At 35.8% G+C, this 13,742-nt stretch overlaps 1 protein-coding gene across 1 annotated transcript in view; it reads right to left on the reverse strand.

Annotated features, from left to right (window-relative positions):
* Positions 1-1,088: 1,088 nt before the first annotated feature.
* LOC106874205 (inactive selenide, water dikinase-like protein) overlaps positions 1,089-13,742 on the reverse strand; it is a 29,456-nt gene continuing 16,802 nt past the window's right edge. Inside the window, exons 4-8 of the mRNA XM_089348352.1 lie at positions 10,631-10,780; positions 6,988-7,100; positions 5,427-5,617; positions 4,795-5,007; positions 1,089-3,472 (exon numbers count right to left, since the gene is read on the reverse strand). Coding sequence (XP_089204478.1) covers positions 3,288-3,472; positions 4,795-5,007; positions 5,427-5,617; positions 6,988-7,100; positions 10,631-10,780 — 852 coding nt within the window. The 3' untranslated portion in view covers positions 1,089-3,287. The remainder of the gene's footprint in view (positions 3,473-4,794; positions 5,008-5,426; positions 5,618-6,987; positions 7,101-10,630; positions 10,781-13,742) is intronic.

A 13,742-nucleotide genomic window follows, 5' to 3' on the forward strand; every position in this document is an offset into this window, starting at 1 on the left:
TTCCGTCTACCAAATCCACTCACAAGGTTTTGATCAGCCCGAGGCTATAGTAGAAAATACTTGCTCAAGGTACCATTCAGTGGGACTGAACCCAGAACCATGTGGGTGGGAAGCAAGCTTCTTACCATGCAACCACAGCTGTACCTATGCAGGTTTATTTTTTCAACATGACAAGCTGCATTTTTTTTCTCTTCTTTCACAAAAAGAATTTTATTTCATTTACAAAGCATCACTCAAACAATTCGTTTAATGTCCGTTGTCCATTGTTACGATCAGACAAATTACAATCAGACAAATTATACAATCAGACAAATTATACAATCAGACAAATTATACGATCAGACAAATTATAATGCAAGAAAAAGGGGTAAACTTCTGATTGCAACAACAAAGTGTTCAAACAGGGAAGTAAATGTTCATAAAGAGAGATTATGTCCAGTCTCAATTGTTTCAAGGTAGGTGGTGAATGGTCCGACCCGTATGCAGCTCTGTCTCGTGCTCGTTCTATCTGCGCTAAGCCCCGCTGTCTTCCCCACTCCCCTTTTTAACAGGAAGTACGAGATTACCTGCTGGTATGGGTTGGACAGTTTGACTGGGCTGGCACGCTGGAAGGCTACACCAGGCTCCCGTCTGATTCGGCATGGCTTTCTATGGTTGGATGTCCTTCCTAACAGCAACCAGAGTTTAATGGGTGCCTTTACATACCACCGGCACAGGTGCTATTTGCATGACACCAGTATGACACTTTTATGGATTTTGCTCAGCTTGGCGGGTCTTCTCAAGGACGACATAATGCCAAAGATCTTGGTCATTGTCTCTGTGAGGACCAACACTCGAAAGGAGCTCGGCCACTTTGCATCCGTGAAGCCCAAGGTTCGAAAGGAACTCGGCCACCTCGCCTCTGTGAGGCCTACTCAAAAGGAACTCAGCCACCTCGCCTCAGTGAGGCCCACTCGAAAGGAACTTAGCCACCTCACCTCCATGAGGCCCAACACTCCAAAGGCACACAGCAGTTATAAACAAAAGATTCACAACAAAGCCATCTTTCATCAATATTCCAAGAAAAGAAAAAACATAGACAACAGAAATCTGGTGAAACTGGTGTTTTATTTCTGATTTAAAGATGATTAGAAATCACGTTGAATGTAAAATGGTCATCAGTTCTCCATGCCACTGGTTCGACATCGAATTCCCAATGTCATTTCATTAAGATGACCATTAAACAGCTTTCAACAAGAGATTTCCAGGAACTAAATATCTAGATGTACAGGACTTGCTCAAGGTCTCATTAGTACAAAACTAGAATTAACAACACAAGAAAAATTTACAAAAAATTTCTTTTGAACATTTAAAAAAATTATACATAGAAAAAAATTGACTCCTAAAAACCAGCAGCTTTCTCAACAGACAGTTGTTCTCCAGGGATGGAACCACAATATTTAGGGAGACATTTCTGGTTTTATTGGCAGCCAAAAACCAAAAACAGGTCCCTGTTTACAGTTGAATATGCGCTATTTTTTATTGCTTCCTTAGCAGAATAAAAATGTTACAAAATTGTAAAGGGTATTCTGAAGGAAGCAAGAAAAAATATTAGGGGACAGTAAAAATATCAAATTAAGTTACAAAAACACGATTTTTGCATCAAATTTTAAACAACATTTTCTACAAAGAAAAAATAAAATTTTGTAAAATAAAATTTTTTTGCTTTTTTTTTTTAAAACCAGCTTCAATTTTCCAAAGTAGATCCTTAATGAATGCCAAAACTTAATGAACAAAGTTATTTATGTTTACTAGAAAAAGGACTTGGGGGAAGGACGGGATGAGAGTGGCTGAAAAGTGGAGATGAAATGAGAAAAAAAAAAAAAGAAAATTCGGATGCAGGATTCCTAACTGTGGTTAGAATTGAATGAAAACAACCCTGGACAAAGCAAAATGCCTTGGAATGGAATGGACAGTAACTATTGATTAGCTTATATCAAAGACCAGTCAAAGTTCAATTTTATGTTCAGCGGTTCAACCAATATTTACATGGACAAGGACTTTTAACCAATATGAAAGGGGCAAATATAATTGCAAAAGAGAAGCAAACAAATCCATTTTTCTTCTTTTATGGAATAAACACAAAAGCAGAGGCGTTTATAGAAAATAGCACATTAATTCATTTTTTAGAAAACATTGAAAAAAATTACTTCACATCAAAGTTGGAATAATTTTCAAAAATTTGAAGTAATAAGACAAAACTTTCTAAATTTTGAAAAAGATAATTCTTAACTGTTGCAGTAGCAGAAATACTGGAGATTTTTCAGGTCATATTAAATATATATTGTCTAGAACAGAGTGAGAAAACAATCAAAGACCTTAGATTATTTTTAGAAATTTCAAAGTTGTACTTATTTGGCAAGTGAATTGACTAAATCTGTTGAAACTGAAAAATTCCATCATGGACAAAATGGTCTGAACGATTTCTCTTTGTTTTGAAATGGCTAAAAAGACAATTCCAAGATAGAAGTGGTTATTTCCAGAAAATATTTAAGTGTTTAAGAGAAAAATTTAGGCAGAAAACGTAAATTATTCTGGCTCTGTGTTGAAATGTGCGAAAATAGTTTTTGATAAATAAAGCTATGGCAAGAGAAGACAATTCCAGCAGTTCTGGTACCAAATTATAGTAAATTGGCCTGAAATACTCTTCCTCCTCCTCCTCCTCCTCCTCCTCATTCTCATCTTATTCTCTCTAAATTAAACTCTAAAATCTGACCACTCCAGAAGCATTTGGTAACATTTAAACCTCAGAACAGGAATTTATTTTAAGCCAGAAAAATTCATATTATTCGTTCATATGTGTCTGCTAGAGATAAAAATTGCAATTGTATGAATAAAAAGTTTTTAAAAATTACTATTTCTGTATAAGAGATTAAATTAAGGTGAAAACAGACAAGTTTAGCTAAATACGCTACTATTAAAGTCGAAATACAATAAAAACTTTTGATTTTTCAAATTTGAAAATCAAAATGTTACCATAAAGAAATGCCCAAAATACAAAGATTAAACTAATCTAAAAGAGAAAAATGATCAAAAATTGAGATTAGAAATCAGTGACCAGGAATTAAGATTAAACTAAAAACTTTGATGGTTTTGTCAGAGGAATTACATTTCTCAACAAAAGCTCTAAAAATTGTTTTGTTTTAAGATTTAACCATTTCTGAACTTCGTTACCAACTCCTCACAACATTATGCCCACTTGTTGGTCCACATAACCATTGGTAGAACTAGGAAGGAGGGGGAGGCGATTACCACAATTCTCCATCTTTCTCCTTTGCTGGTACTTCTATTACCCGCGGTTTGTCGATGATTCGGGCAGTTCGATTGCCCTTCTCCACAATTCCAATAATCCAAGCTTGGTTCCCCTCTTGCTTTTCAATATCTTTGCAATATGCTGCAGCTTGTTCTCGGGGAAGCGCAATCAGCAAACCACCTACAAAAGAAACAGCACCTCAAATAAACAGTTTATTACATCAATCAACAGGACAGGAGGAGGAGAGATCGAAAGCTTTATGAACAAAGAAAATCCATTTCCTACTAATGAAAAAGAATTATCAATCATTATTATTACCCACCTGAAAATACCTTTGGTTCTATGATATAAGTTCCAGGATTTAAATAACAATGGAAATTAAAAGCTTCAATCAAAATTTCAATTTATATCCCAGACACCAGCGTTAACCCTTTCGATACGAATCCAGACACAGCCAGCTGAAAAATTTGGGGTCTCAAACGATCAACCCAGCCTCAGCCAGCCGAGTGAACCCATTATTATTCAATTGTGAATTTCAGCACAAATCTAGTTGGTACATTCGTGAAAACACGTGATTTCACTTTGGTTAGAAATATAGTTAACGAAACAGTTAATAACGACAAAGTTATTTTACTGAAGTCTTAATTATTTTCAATATTAAATGAAACAAAGACAGTATTTCAACAGAAACATCGTAATGAGAGGGTTAAGTCAAGCCATTTACATAAATATTGTTACGTCGTCATCATCAGTAATTAAACATTCTAAGCCATCTAACATTTTTTAACACTACTTTCGGGGTTTTTTAAGGTGGGGGAGGGTCCTTATTTCTACTGTTATTAAATAATGTAAATGCAATTGTGAACTTGACTGATTTTTTTTTCAAATGCTACAAAAACAAATTGTATAAAAACTTACTCATTGAGGACATGGAGACATCAGAAATTTCAAAATTTCTGATACTCTAAACATTGCTGGACAAAGAGAATGGAACAAACTTTTCAACTATTCTGGAGTAGATTTTACTTTGTTTTCTAAACATTGTGGCACCAGTGCTTTTTACATGGTACCAAATTTACTAATAAAATTTTAATTTCTAAATTAACGATAAAATTTTAGCATGAAATTTTTCTAAATAATTTACAAAATATCAAAATGTCTATATCACTCAAAGTATGGCAAAGTTGAAATTTTCAACAATTGACTGGTGTTAGGAAGGGCATCCAGCTTTAGAAACTCTGCCAGATCAGACTGGAGTCTGGTGTAGCCATCCGCTTCGCCAGTCCCCAGTCAAATCGTCCAACCCATGCTAGCATAGAAAGCAGACGTTAAATGATGATGATGATGACTTTGTGTTGTGTAGCAATGGATGAAGGATTTTTACTTTTATTTGCCTTCAAGGGAAGCCAGTCCCAAAATGTAGTAACAGCTGTAAACTCAGGCACACAGAATCAGCTAATGTAAAAGAAATAAAGACACCAAATGTTTGGTTGTAAACCTACCAGATGTTTCTGCGGACTGTCCTTGAAACAATCCAAACATATTTCCACTGGCTTTACTGACAGCAGCCATTTTGGCAATTATTGGCAGATTGTGAATGACAAAACTGACTTCGTTTTTCTGAATTTTTGACAAGTTCTTTGCATGACCGATTAGGCCAAAGCCTGTGACATCAGTGGCACCATGTGCATTGTATTTGTGCATCAGTCTAGCAGCTGGAAAGAACAACAATAAAATAAAGCATTCAAATGAGATGAAGCCATTAATAGTTACAGAATGCTCAAAATTAAATTTAGAATTCATTTTTAAAAATACAATAAAAAAAAAAGAAACAATGAGTCCAAATTTCTTTTTAAAAAGGAACACTAAGTGTTGTTGATATTATACAATAAACTCTCTGGAAAAGGTAAATTTGGATACATTCTTGTCAAGAGAACAAATATTGTAAAAGTGGAAGATTTAATAAAAGCAAAGGAGAAATCTTAACTCTGACTGTAGAAGCGAGAGGAACATAATAAGATGGAATTCATATACAGTAGCGTGGTTGAGTCTATTATCATTGTAAGGTAAATCATGTAATATACAGTAGTGTGGTTGAGTCTATTATCATTGTAAGGTAAATCAGGTTATATACCAGTGCGATTTAGTCTCGACATGCTGCACATTGCTCTGTGATAAGCTTTACGAATATCATCTTCACTGACAACCATTTTGAGCCGAGACATTCGTTCAGGTTCATCTAACCATTGATGGGCATTCACAGCAACCTGAGTACCCAGGGGCTTGGTCAAAACAAGAACGTCACCCACTACAGCATTGTCTGGCCTGAAAGAAATAAAGTGATGAAAATAAGCATTTTTTTTAAAATTCTTTTCTTTATAAAAAGAGTTCAATATTAGAAGGAATCATCTAGAAGGAATAATCTGTCAAGATTTCAGCCCAGCTAATATGGATTTTAACTGTAGAAGCACCTTTGAAATGCCCCGTCTAGGATTTAACTATGCACATACATTTATATGTTTAACTAATCAACTGATAAAGAAAAACATTATTTACAAACAACAAACTGTTTCCAATAGTAACGAAAATTCTAAGAAAACATTTTAAATACTGAATAAAACAAAAGTTTAGCCAAAATTAAAGAGAAAGCAAAGCATTCTGTAAGAAAACCTTCAGGAAATAAAAAACAAAAAGAAACCACTGACCACCTTCAGAGTGGACTGTAGTAAGATTAACTAAACATGTTATGTACTATAATTAAATGATGGTGAGAGACAAGGAAACCAGTTGGGAGCTTGTACCAAATGTTGTTAGACTCTTTTCGAAGATAGCTATGTCAGGGTCCAAACAACTTGTCTGGAGTTGGTACGTCCATTTCATTCTACCTGTCCCTCTCTCCTTCCCTCTTACAAGTTGTTTTATGGAAAAACCACTTTCTATAAGACATTACGAAAGTGTGGAGCCAATCTTCTAATTGCAAGGAAAATATTTTACAATTTTTGGAAAATAATTATTGATGATATTAAATGAGACTGTTGAAGAAATCATCATTTTACATCTGTTTTCCATGCTGGCATGGGTTGGATGGTTTGACCGGCTCCAGTGCCTGTTCTGGTATGGTTTCTATGGTTGGATGCCTTTTCCAACACCAACCACTCCACAGAGTATACCATAGTGCTTTTTATGTGGCACCAGCACCAGTTCTGTGGCAGACGGTTCTTCTTGAGTACAGCAGTGCACCAAATATCTCGGTCATTAGTCAAGACACAAAGTACAGCTACGGGGAATTAGCTTTGTAAAAATGTTTTAGTCGAAAGTGTTCCCAACTCCATGGTTCTGGGTTCAGTCCCACTGCGTGACACCTTGGGCAAGTTTCTTTTACTACAGCCTTGGACCAACCAAAGCCTTATGAGTTGATTTGGTAGGCGGAAACTGAAAGAAGCCCATTATGTGAATGTGTGTTTGCTTGTCCTCCACTACTACTTGACAACCAGTGTTGGTTTGTATACGCCCCTTGTAACTTAGCAGTTTGGCAGTAAAGAATGATAGAGTAAGTAACAGGCTTGAAAAAAGAAAAAGTACTGTGATCAATTCATTTGACTGAAAAGTCTTCAAGGCGGTGCCCCAGTCTGGCCGCATTCTAACAACTGAAACGAATAAGATATAAAAGAGAATAAATAGATTTGTTTCCTTACATTATAAATTCATTTGGTTGACATACTGTAGTTGCTACTCCACCAATGGTCAGCCAGGGATTAATAACTGTTTGACCACCTGATACCTGGGTGCCAGCATCTTCAGCCAAGTCCTTCAGGGATTTACAAGAGATTCAATGAAAAAATTACAAGAAAATAGGAAAGTTTTCAGGGAAAAATAAGGGGGGGGGGGGGGGGACTAAATATCTCAATTTCTCATTCATCATCATCATCTATCGACTACAGATTACAACTTGTATTTCCATAGGTCACATTTTATTATTGGTGTCTTCAGGTCATGGTTAGTAATGGGGGGAGGAGAAGCTGGCAGAATCATTAGCATGCCAGGAAAAATACTGGCATTTCATCTGTTTTTATGCTCTGAGTTCAAATTCCACCAAAGTCGAGTTTGACTTTCAACCTTTCGAGATCAATAATATTAAATACCAGTTGAGTACCGAGGTTGATGTCACTGAATCAGCCCCTTCCCCAAAATTGCTGGCCTTGTGCCAAAATCTGAAACCTATATTTCATTGAATACTAACTGTACAACAGCCACAAATGTTTTAAGTCTACTTTTATATGACATATTATACTGGAAATATTCTATACTTTCTACCTTCTGTCCATGTACCCAAAGGGCTGGACCAGGTCCCTACTTGTTAATGTTGGCAGGAGACACATGTTGTCATCTCCATCAGTGATAATATCCTATAATTATCTGTAGTTGTTTCACTAAAGTCACACTAACTGCACCACCACCACCACCACCTGTGTGTCCAAGTTCAGTTACTGATGTAGTCATGGTGCTTGATCCAGCAGAAAGTCTGGCAGAGTGAAAGACGAGATCACGGTCTGTACAGTACGAGATCTGGATACCAGGTGGTGGTTTTGGTCATCACAACTCCAAACATAGATGAGTGAGACTAAAGAATGGACATGTAGAATTGCGTCCCCACTCTTTTCTAACATGATCCAGTTCTCGCTTCCAAACCATTTTACTTCAACTTTGATGCTGTCACACAAAGTGTGTGATTTGTAATCATTCAACCACGGTAGTGGTTGAATATATTCCTAAGTCCACCATTTCGTCAATCACAGCAGCTTCCAAGCTTCACCACTAATTCAATTCTCAACTAAATTGCAAACCATTAATAGTTTTAAAGAGGACACCTCCTCAGCTACACTTTGGCATAAATAGTTTGAGATTTGGTTCAGTAGAAAAAAAGTTAGCATATGTGAGACCTCAAGTGGGCAGTAAGGCAGGTATCCTTCTTCAATTAACATAAATTTTTAAATTTTTAAATAAAACTATACTTTTCTTAGGCTTAAATGATAGAAAAATGCATGAGGAATTCAGAATTGTTAGTTGCATTGAACAAAAATTAGTAGAAAAAGAGTTATGAGGTAAAATGTCATGAAATATAAAATAAGTGAGGAAGTAAGGGAGTAACACTCTGACCAATAAGAATATATTTCTAAAAACTATTACTTCAAGTAAAGTAAAGAATAAGAAACTATTGCGGGTAAAATTAAAATTTGAATATTAAAACTTATTTTAATATAGTTTACAAATAATACTATACTTATTTAAGTAGAATTTGGCTAGTTTACTACCTTAAATACAGAAAAAAAGTGACTAATTAGACAAACTTACAAATTAGCTGAACAGTTTTGTACAATAAATTTAAAAGATGAGAACTGTAAAGAGTGATAAATTAGAAGAACTGGCATTCTTTGCCAAAATATTTTAAGTAAAAAGTTTCTTATTCTTTACGAGAAGTAATAGCTCGTCCTATACTTTTTCAGGTGTAATAACTTGTCCTGTACTTTTCCAGGTTTATAATTTTAAGAATATTACTTTTCATGCTCACATTTTTCCATGTAATAACAGTTCTTTGAAGTTCCACATTTGGTTCTTTCCACAGTTATACAGTTGAAAGAAATGAAATGGTGAGGAATACAATTTAGTGATCAATATTCCAAGTGCTGACTGAATCAACACCAACCCTCAATTATAGATGCCAGGGTTTCTATGACCTCATTCAAGAAAACAATACTAACCTTAAAGTCAATGGGACTCATAACAAAAACATTCTTTTTTTATGGTTGTGTCACATAAATGGCACACATGCTGGTGGTACATAAAGTGTACCGCTGGGGCATTGGGCCTCACAGAGACAAAATGGCCAGAGGCAATGACCAAAACCTTTGGCATTATGTTGGGCTTGAGAAAAAGACCCATCAAGCCGAGCAAAATTGCAGTCGTGGCAGATACCAGTGTCATGCAAATGGCACTCGTGCCGGTAGCACGTAACAGCACCCATTAAACTCTTGGAGTGGTTGGCGTTAGGAAGGGCATCCATGCCAAATCAGACTGGTGTGTGGTGCAGCCTTCCAGCTTACCAGCCCTGGTCGAACCATCCAACCTATCTATGCCAGCATGGACAACAGACATTAAACAATGATGATGATGATGATGATGATGATGATATTGATGGTAACTTTTCTTCAAATTGTTAAAATGTTTAATATTTCCCTCAAGATTTACATCAGAATTCTTGCAGCAACCAAACCTGAAATTCCAAGTTTCCTTTTCTTATATTCTTAGAAATTCTGTAAACCTTTTTTTTGCATTCAGATTGTTCTGTCAGATGTAATTCTTATTTATTCACATTATTTTGAATTAATGACTGTATTTGATGGCCTAAAAGATGCCCAAGTCGAGTGCACAGGACGCACCCAGCCTAGGCTATACTTTTGTAAAATAAATTACCACTAAAATAATGTTTTAATTCCTCCACTTTATGTTATTAGCGGTAATTAGAAGCAATTTATTGCATCCACATCCGATATAAACATACCATAGACAGATGGCAGCATGCGTTTTGTAAACAGACATACCGTAGGCAATTGGCAACGCCCTGCCATCCACGAACCCTCCCCTTCCCCCCTCTGATGTTACCATGTTCTTTCTTATAAAAATATAGAATTAGAAATGCATTCATGAGTTTTGAGCCTACACTGAGTGCATTGGACGCAGGGGAGGGGAGATTAAAGCCATTTGGGGGTAAAAAAAAAAGGCACGTCTTGCAGGCCATCAAATATGGTATCTACAAACTTGTAGCTTTGTGATTACGAAGATGTGATAGTTTATTTTTCTTTTAGGATGACATTCTAGGGAAGGTGTGAGAGGCCAGATCTGGCTAGTTTGAACATAAAACAAATAGAATATTTCAGCTAGATATTCTATTTGCTAAAGGGTTAAAATTAATATTTCCCAAATCCCCGGATTCCTTTCTAATTGTTTCATCCATCAAACTCTTTAATTTTTTTAGCTTTCAGATTACTTTTATCCAATGTAAAACAGATTTATTCGCATTGTTTTGAATTAATCATAAATTATTTCATAACCTTGAGATTTCAATGTGATTACTTACTTTTAGTATGACATTGTAGGGTAGGTGCAAGAAGCCTAGTGTCAACATAAAGCAGGTCAAATATTTGGGCCTGATATGGCCCAGTTTAAATGCCAAAGGGTTAAAGCAATAAATACCACAGTAAACAACAGGCAGATATATTAATTAAGAGTATCTTTCTAATTAATTCACTAATTTAAAATGGAAACAGTAATAAAACTGACCTTGAAACCACGCATCATAATTGGAACGACCACATCTCTTTCTTTTTCTGTCATTTTATTACTGACACCAAGCAACATGAGCATATTGTCACATTCGGTGACGCCCATTGCATACAAGTCACTTAACACATTGGCACAAGCAATTTTACCCTAAAAAAAAAAAGCAAAAGAAAAAAAGGAAACGGAATTATTTACATGAAATCATTTTTTTAATTCAATTCAGATGATAGTCATTGCACATCCAATGAAAAATAGACATCACACTTTTAAGAGATTTACTCTTTGGGAAGTGTTGTCCCACTAATGAGAATAGATTAAAGAAACTTGGTCAATGTTACGTGTTCTATCTTGTATAAAATATAAAATAGTAGACTTTGTACAGAAACGGGACATTATTAATTCACAAATATTTACAAAACCAATCAAACAGAAACAAACTGTTAATGCTTAAGAAAATATTAAGTTTAAAATAAAACAAAAAAGTTCAAACAAAGGGACATAATTCAATCATTTCTATATTAGTTTAGAAACTTCATGTTTCGGGGTTCAATCTCACAGTATATCTTCTGTAGTTTTAGGTACAAAGCTTGTATAATCACATGGAAACTATGCTGAAACCCATCAGGAACTTTAGTCTTAGTTTTCCATCACCTGGCTGCCGTTTGTTGAACCCCATTGCAAACACACAGACCAACTCCCCACTCTATAACTTCTTCCTTTCTTTGAGAGCTGCCCTGCTTCCTTCAACAAATCTGGTTCCTCTTCATTTCTAACTCCAGTTTCTTTCATCATCATTTCATGTCCACTGTCCATGCTGGCATGAGTTGGACAGGTCTGCTCTCTGAGACAGGGCGACTTTATACACTTGGCTTCATTTTGCATTGGTTTCCACGGTTGGATACCCTTATTAACCACCAACCACTTTCCAGTTGCCTGTTCCTTTACAGAGTGAGAAAGATGAGTGATAGTGAGGAGAGGGATGTGAGCAAGAAGAGGAGGAGGAGGAGTCATAGAGTAGATAATATTCTGAGAGATAGGTATGTCTATTAAAGGCAATATAACTGAGATGGCAGGAAGATGACAGAGAGTCTTTGTGACCCAAAGAATACATCAATGAAAGAGAATTAGGAGAAAAGGAACCAGAGTATATGCTGTCAGATAAGCTGACATAACTCAAGGTGATTGATAAGAGGCAGTAGAGGAGGATGAGGAGAGGATAAAGGTAGAGTGAATGAAGCACAAGTGACCTAATGTAACCACCTATATACATTCGTGATAAGATGGGGCCACACAGATTGAGTGGAACCCTAACCCTAACCTCTAACATATGAAATCTTAAAAGAGACCACTGCAAGACTAAACTTTATTTATAAAAGACGTGGAAATATTCTGGATTAGACAACTTTTTTTATCTTTAACTTCAGTCACTAAAAGGTGATTGGTATTCAATATAACATCAACTAAACTCAATCTGTTCAATTTCAATTCTTTAAAACCTGATCCCAGGACAGATTGTTACATGGAAGATAATAAAGATAGGGAAAATATTTCATTTTTTTACATTAATAGGTGCAGGCGTGGCTGGGTGGTAAGAAGTTTGCTTCCCAACCACATGGTTCCAGGTTCAGGCCCACTGCATGGCACTTTGGGCAAGTGTCTTCTACTATAGCCTCAGGACAACCAAAGCCTTGTGAATGGATTTGGTAGACAGAAACTGAAAGAAGCCTGTCGCGTGTGTGTGTGTATGTATGTGTATATATATATATATATATATATATATATATATATATATATATATATATATACACGGGGGGGGGGGTATATGTGTGTATGTGTGTGTATGTATATATATATATATGTGCATGTGTATATATGTGTGTATGTATATATATATATATATATGTGCATGTGTATATATGTGTGTGTGTGTGTGTGTATATATACACACACACATGTATATGTTTGTGTATGCGTCTGTCCCCCCAACATTGCTTGACAACAGATGCTGAGGTGTTTACATCCCCGTAACTTAGCAGTTTGGCAAAAAAAGACCGATCAAATAAGTACTAGGCTTACAAAGAACAAGGGGTCCTGGAGTCAATTTGCTCAACTAAAGGCAGTGCTCCAGCATGGCCAAAGTCAAATGATTGAAACAAGTAAAAGAATTTAAAAAATGATACAGAAATTAGTATTTATGATGTCATTGCCAGAGGAAATGATGCTGACAAAAAAAAAATAGAATAAGAGATGTTGTGCTAGAAATAGCTCCAAGTATTCAGGAACTACACCAAAATTATAGAGACAAGACAGAAATAGATTTACTGTATTATCATTTGATGTCTACTTTCCTATGATTGCATGAGACAGATTTTCTGTGGCTGGACGCTCTTCCTGTCACTAGCCCTCACCTATTTCCCAAAGTAATATTGTCCATGGCCAGACGTCCTCACACAATACTGGAAATGAATGACAATGCATATATGACAGGGACAATCATTTAACAACTATCCCACACTATCAAGATGAGAAGGCACAAACATGTATACCGTTTACTTATAGATAGATACAGATGGGCTTCTTTCAGTTTCCATCAACTAAATCCACTCACAAGGCTTCAGTCAGCTGAGGGATAGAGTAGAAGACATTTGCCTAAGGTGGTCTGAACAATTTATACAAAATAACTGCCAGAATGTGTATGGTAGATCTGAAGAGACAAAATATGTCAGTAAAAATATGATAGATTTGAAATAGAAATATTTCTAAAATGTAGGATTGTGATGGGAATAAATGTCAAATAATTATATGATTTCTATTGAATTAGAGGAACTGTAGGACTATGGAGATGTTGGGCTGTAGGGATGATGTCAGCAGGACATGGAACTGTTTGGGGTACTTGGATGTTGGGCCATGTATCTAGTTTGGACTGGTTTCACAAACACAACCTTATAGATGCTGTATCAGGTTATTTTCCTCACATGCTTCTTTCATAGATGCCTTACAAAATAATTTTTAAAGTTGCTACATGCAAGTTCCTATTGATGAAGTTATGATTATAAGGGCCATTTGGAATTTTAACAATGTATTAACATCTTGTGTCTAACCCATGCCAACA

Source organism: Octopus bimaculoides, chromosome 1 (genome assembly GCF_046866305.1).
Source record: "Octopus bimaculoides isolate indiv1 chromosome 1, ASM4686630v1, whole genome shotgun sequence".
Lineage (NCBI taxonomy): Eukaryota > Metazoa > Mollusca > Cephalopoda > Octopoda > Octopodidae > Octopus > Octopus bimaculoides.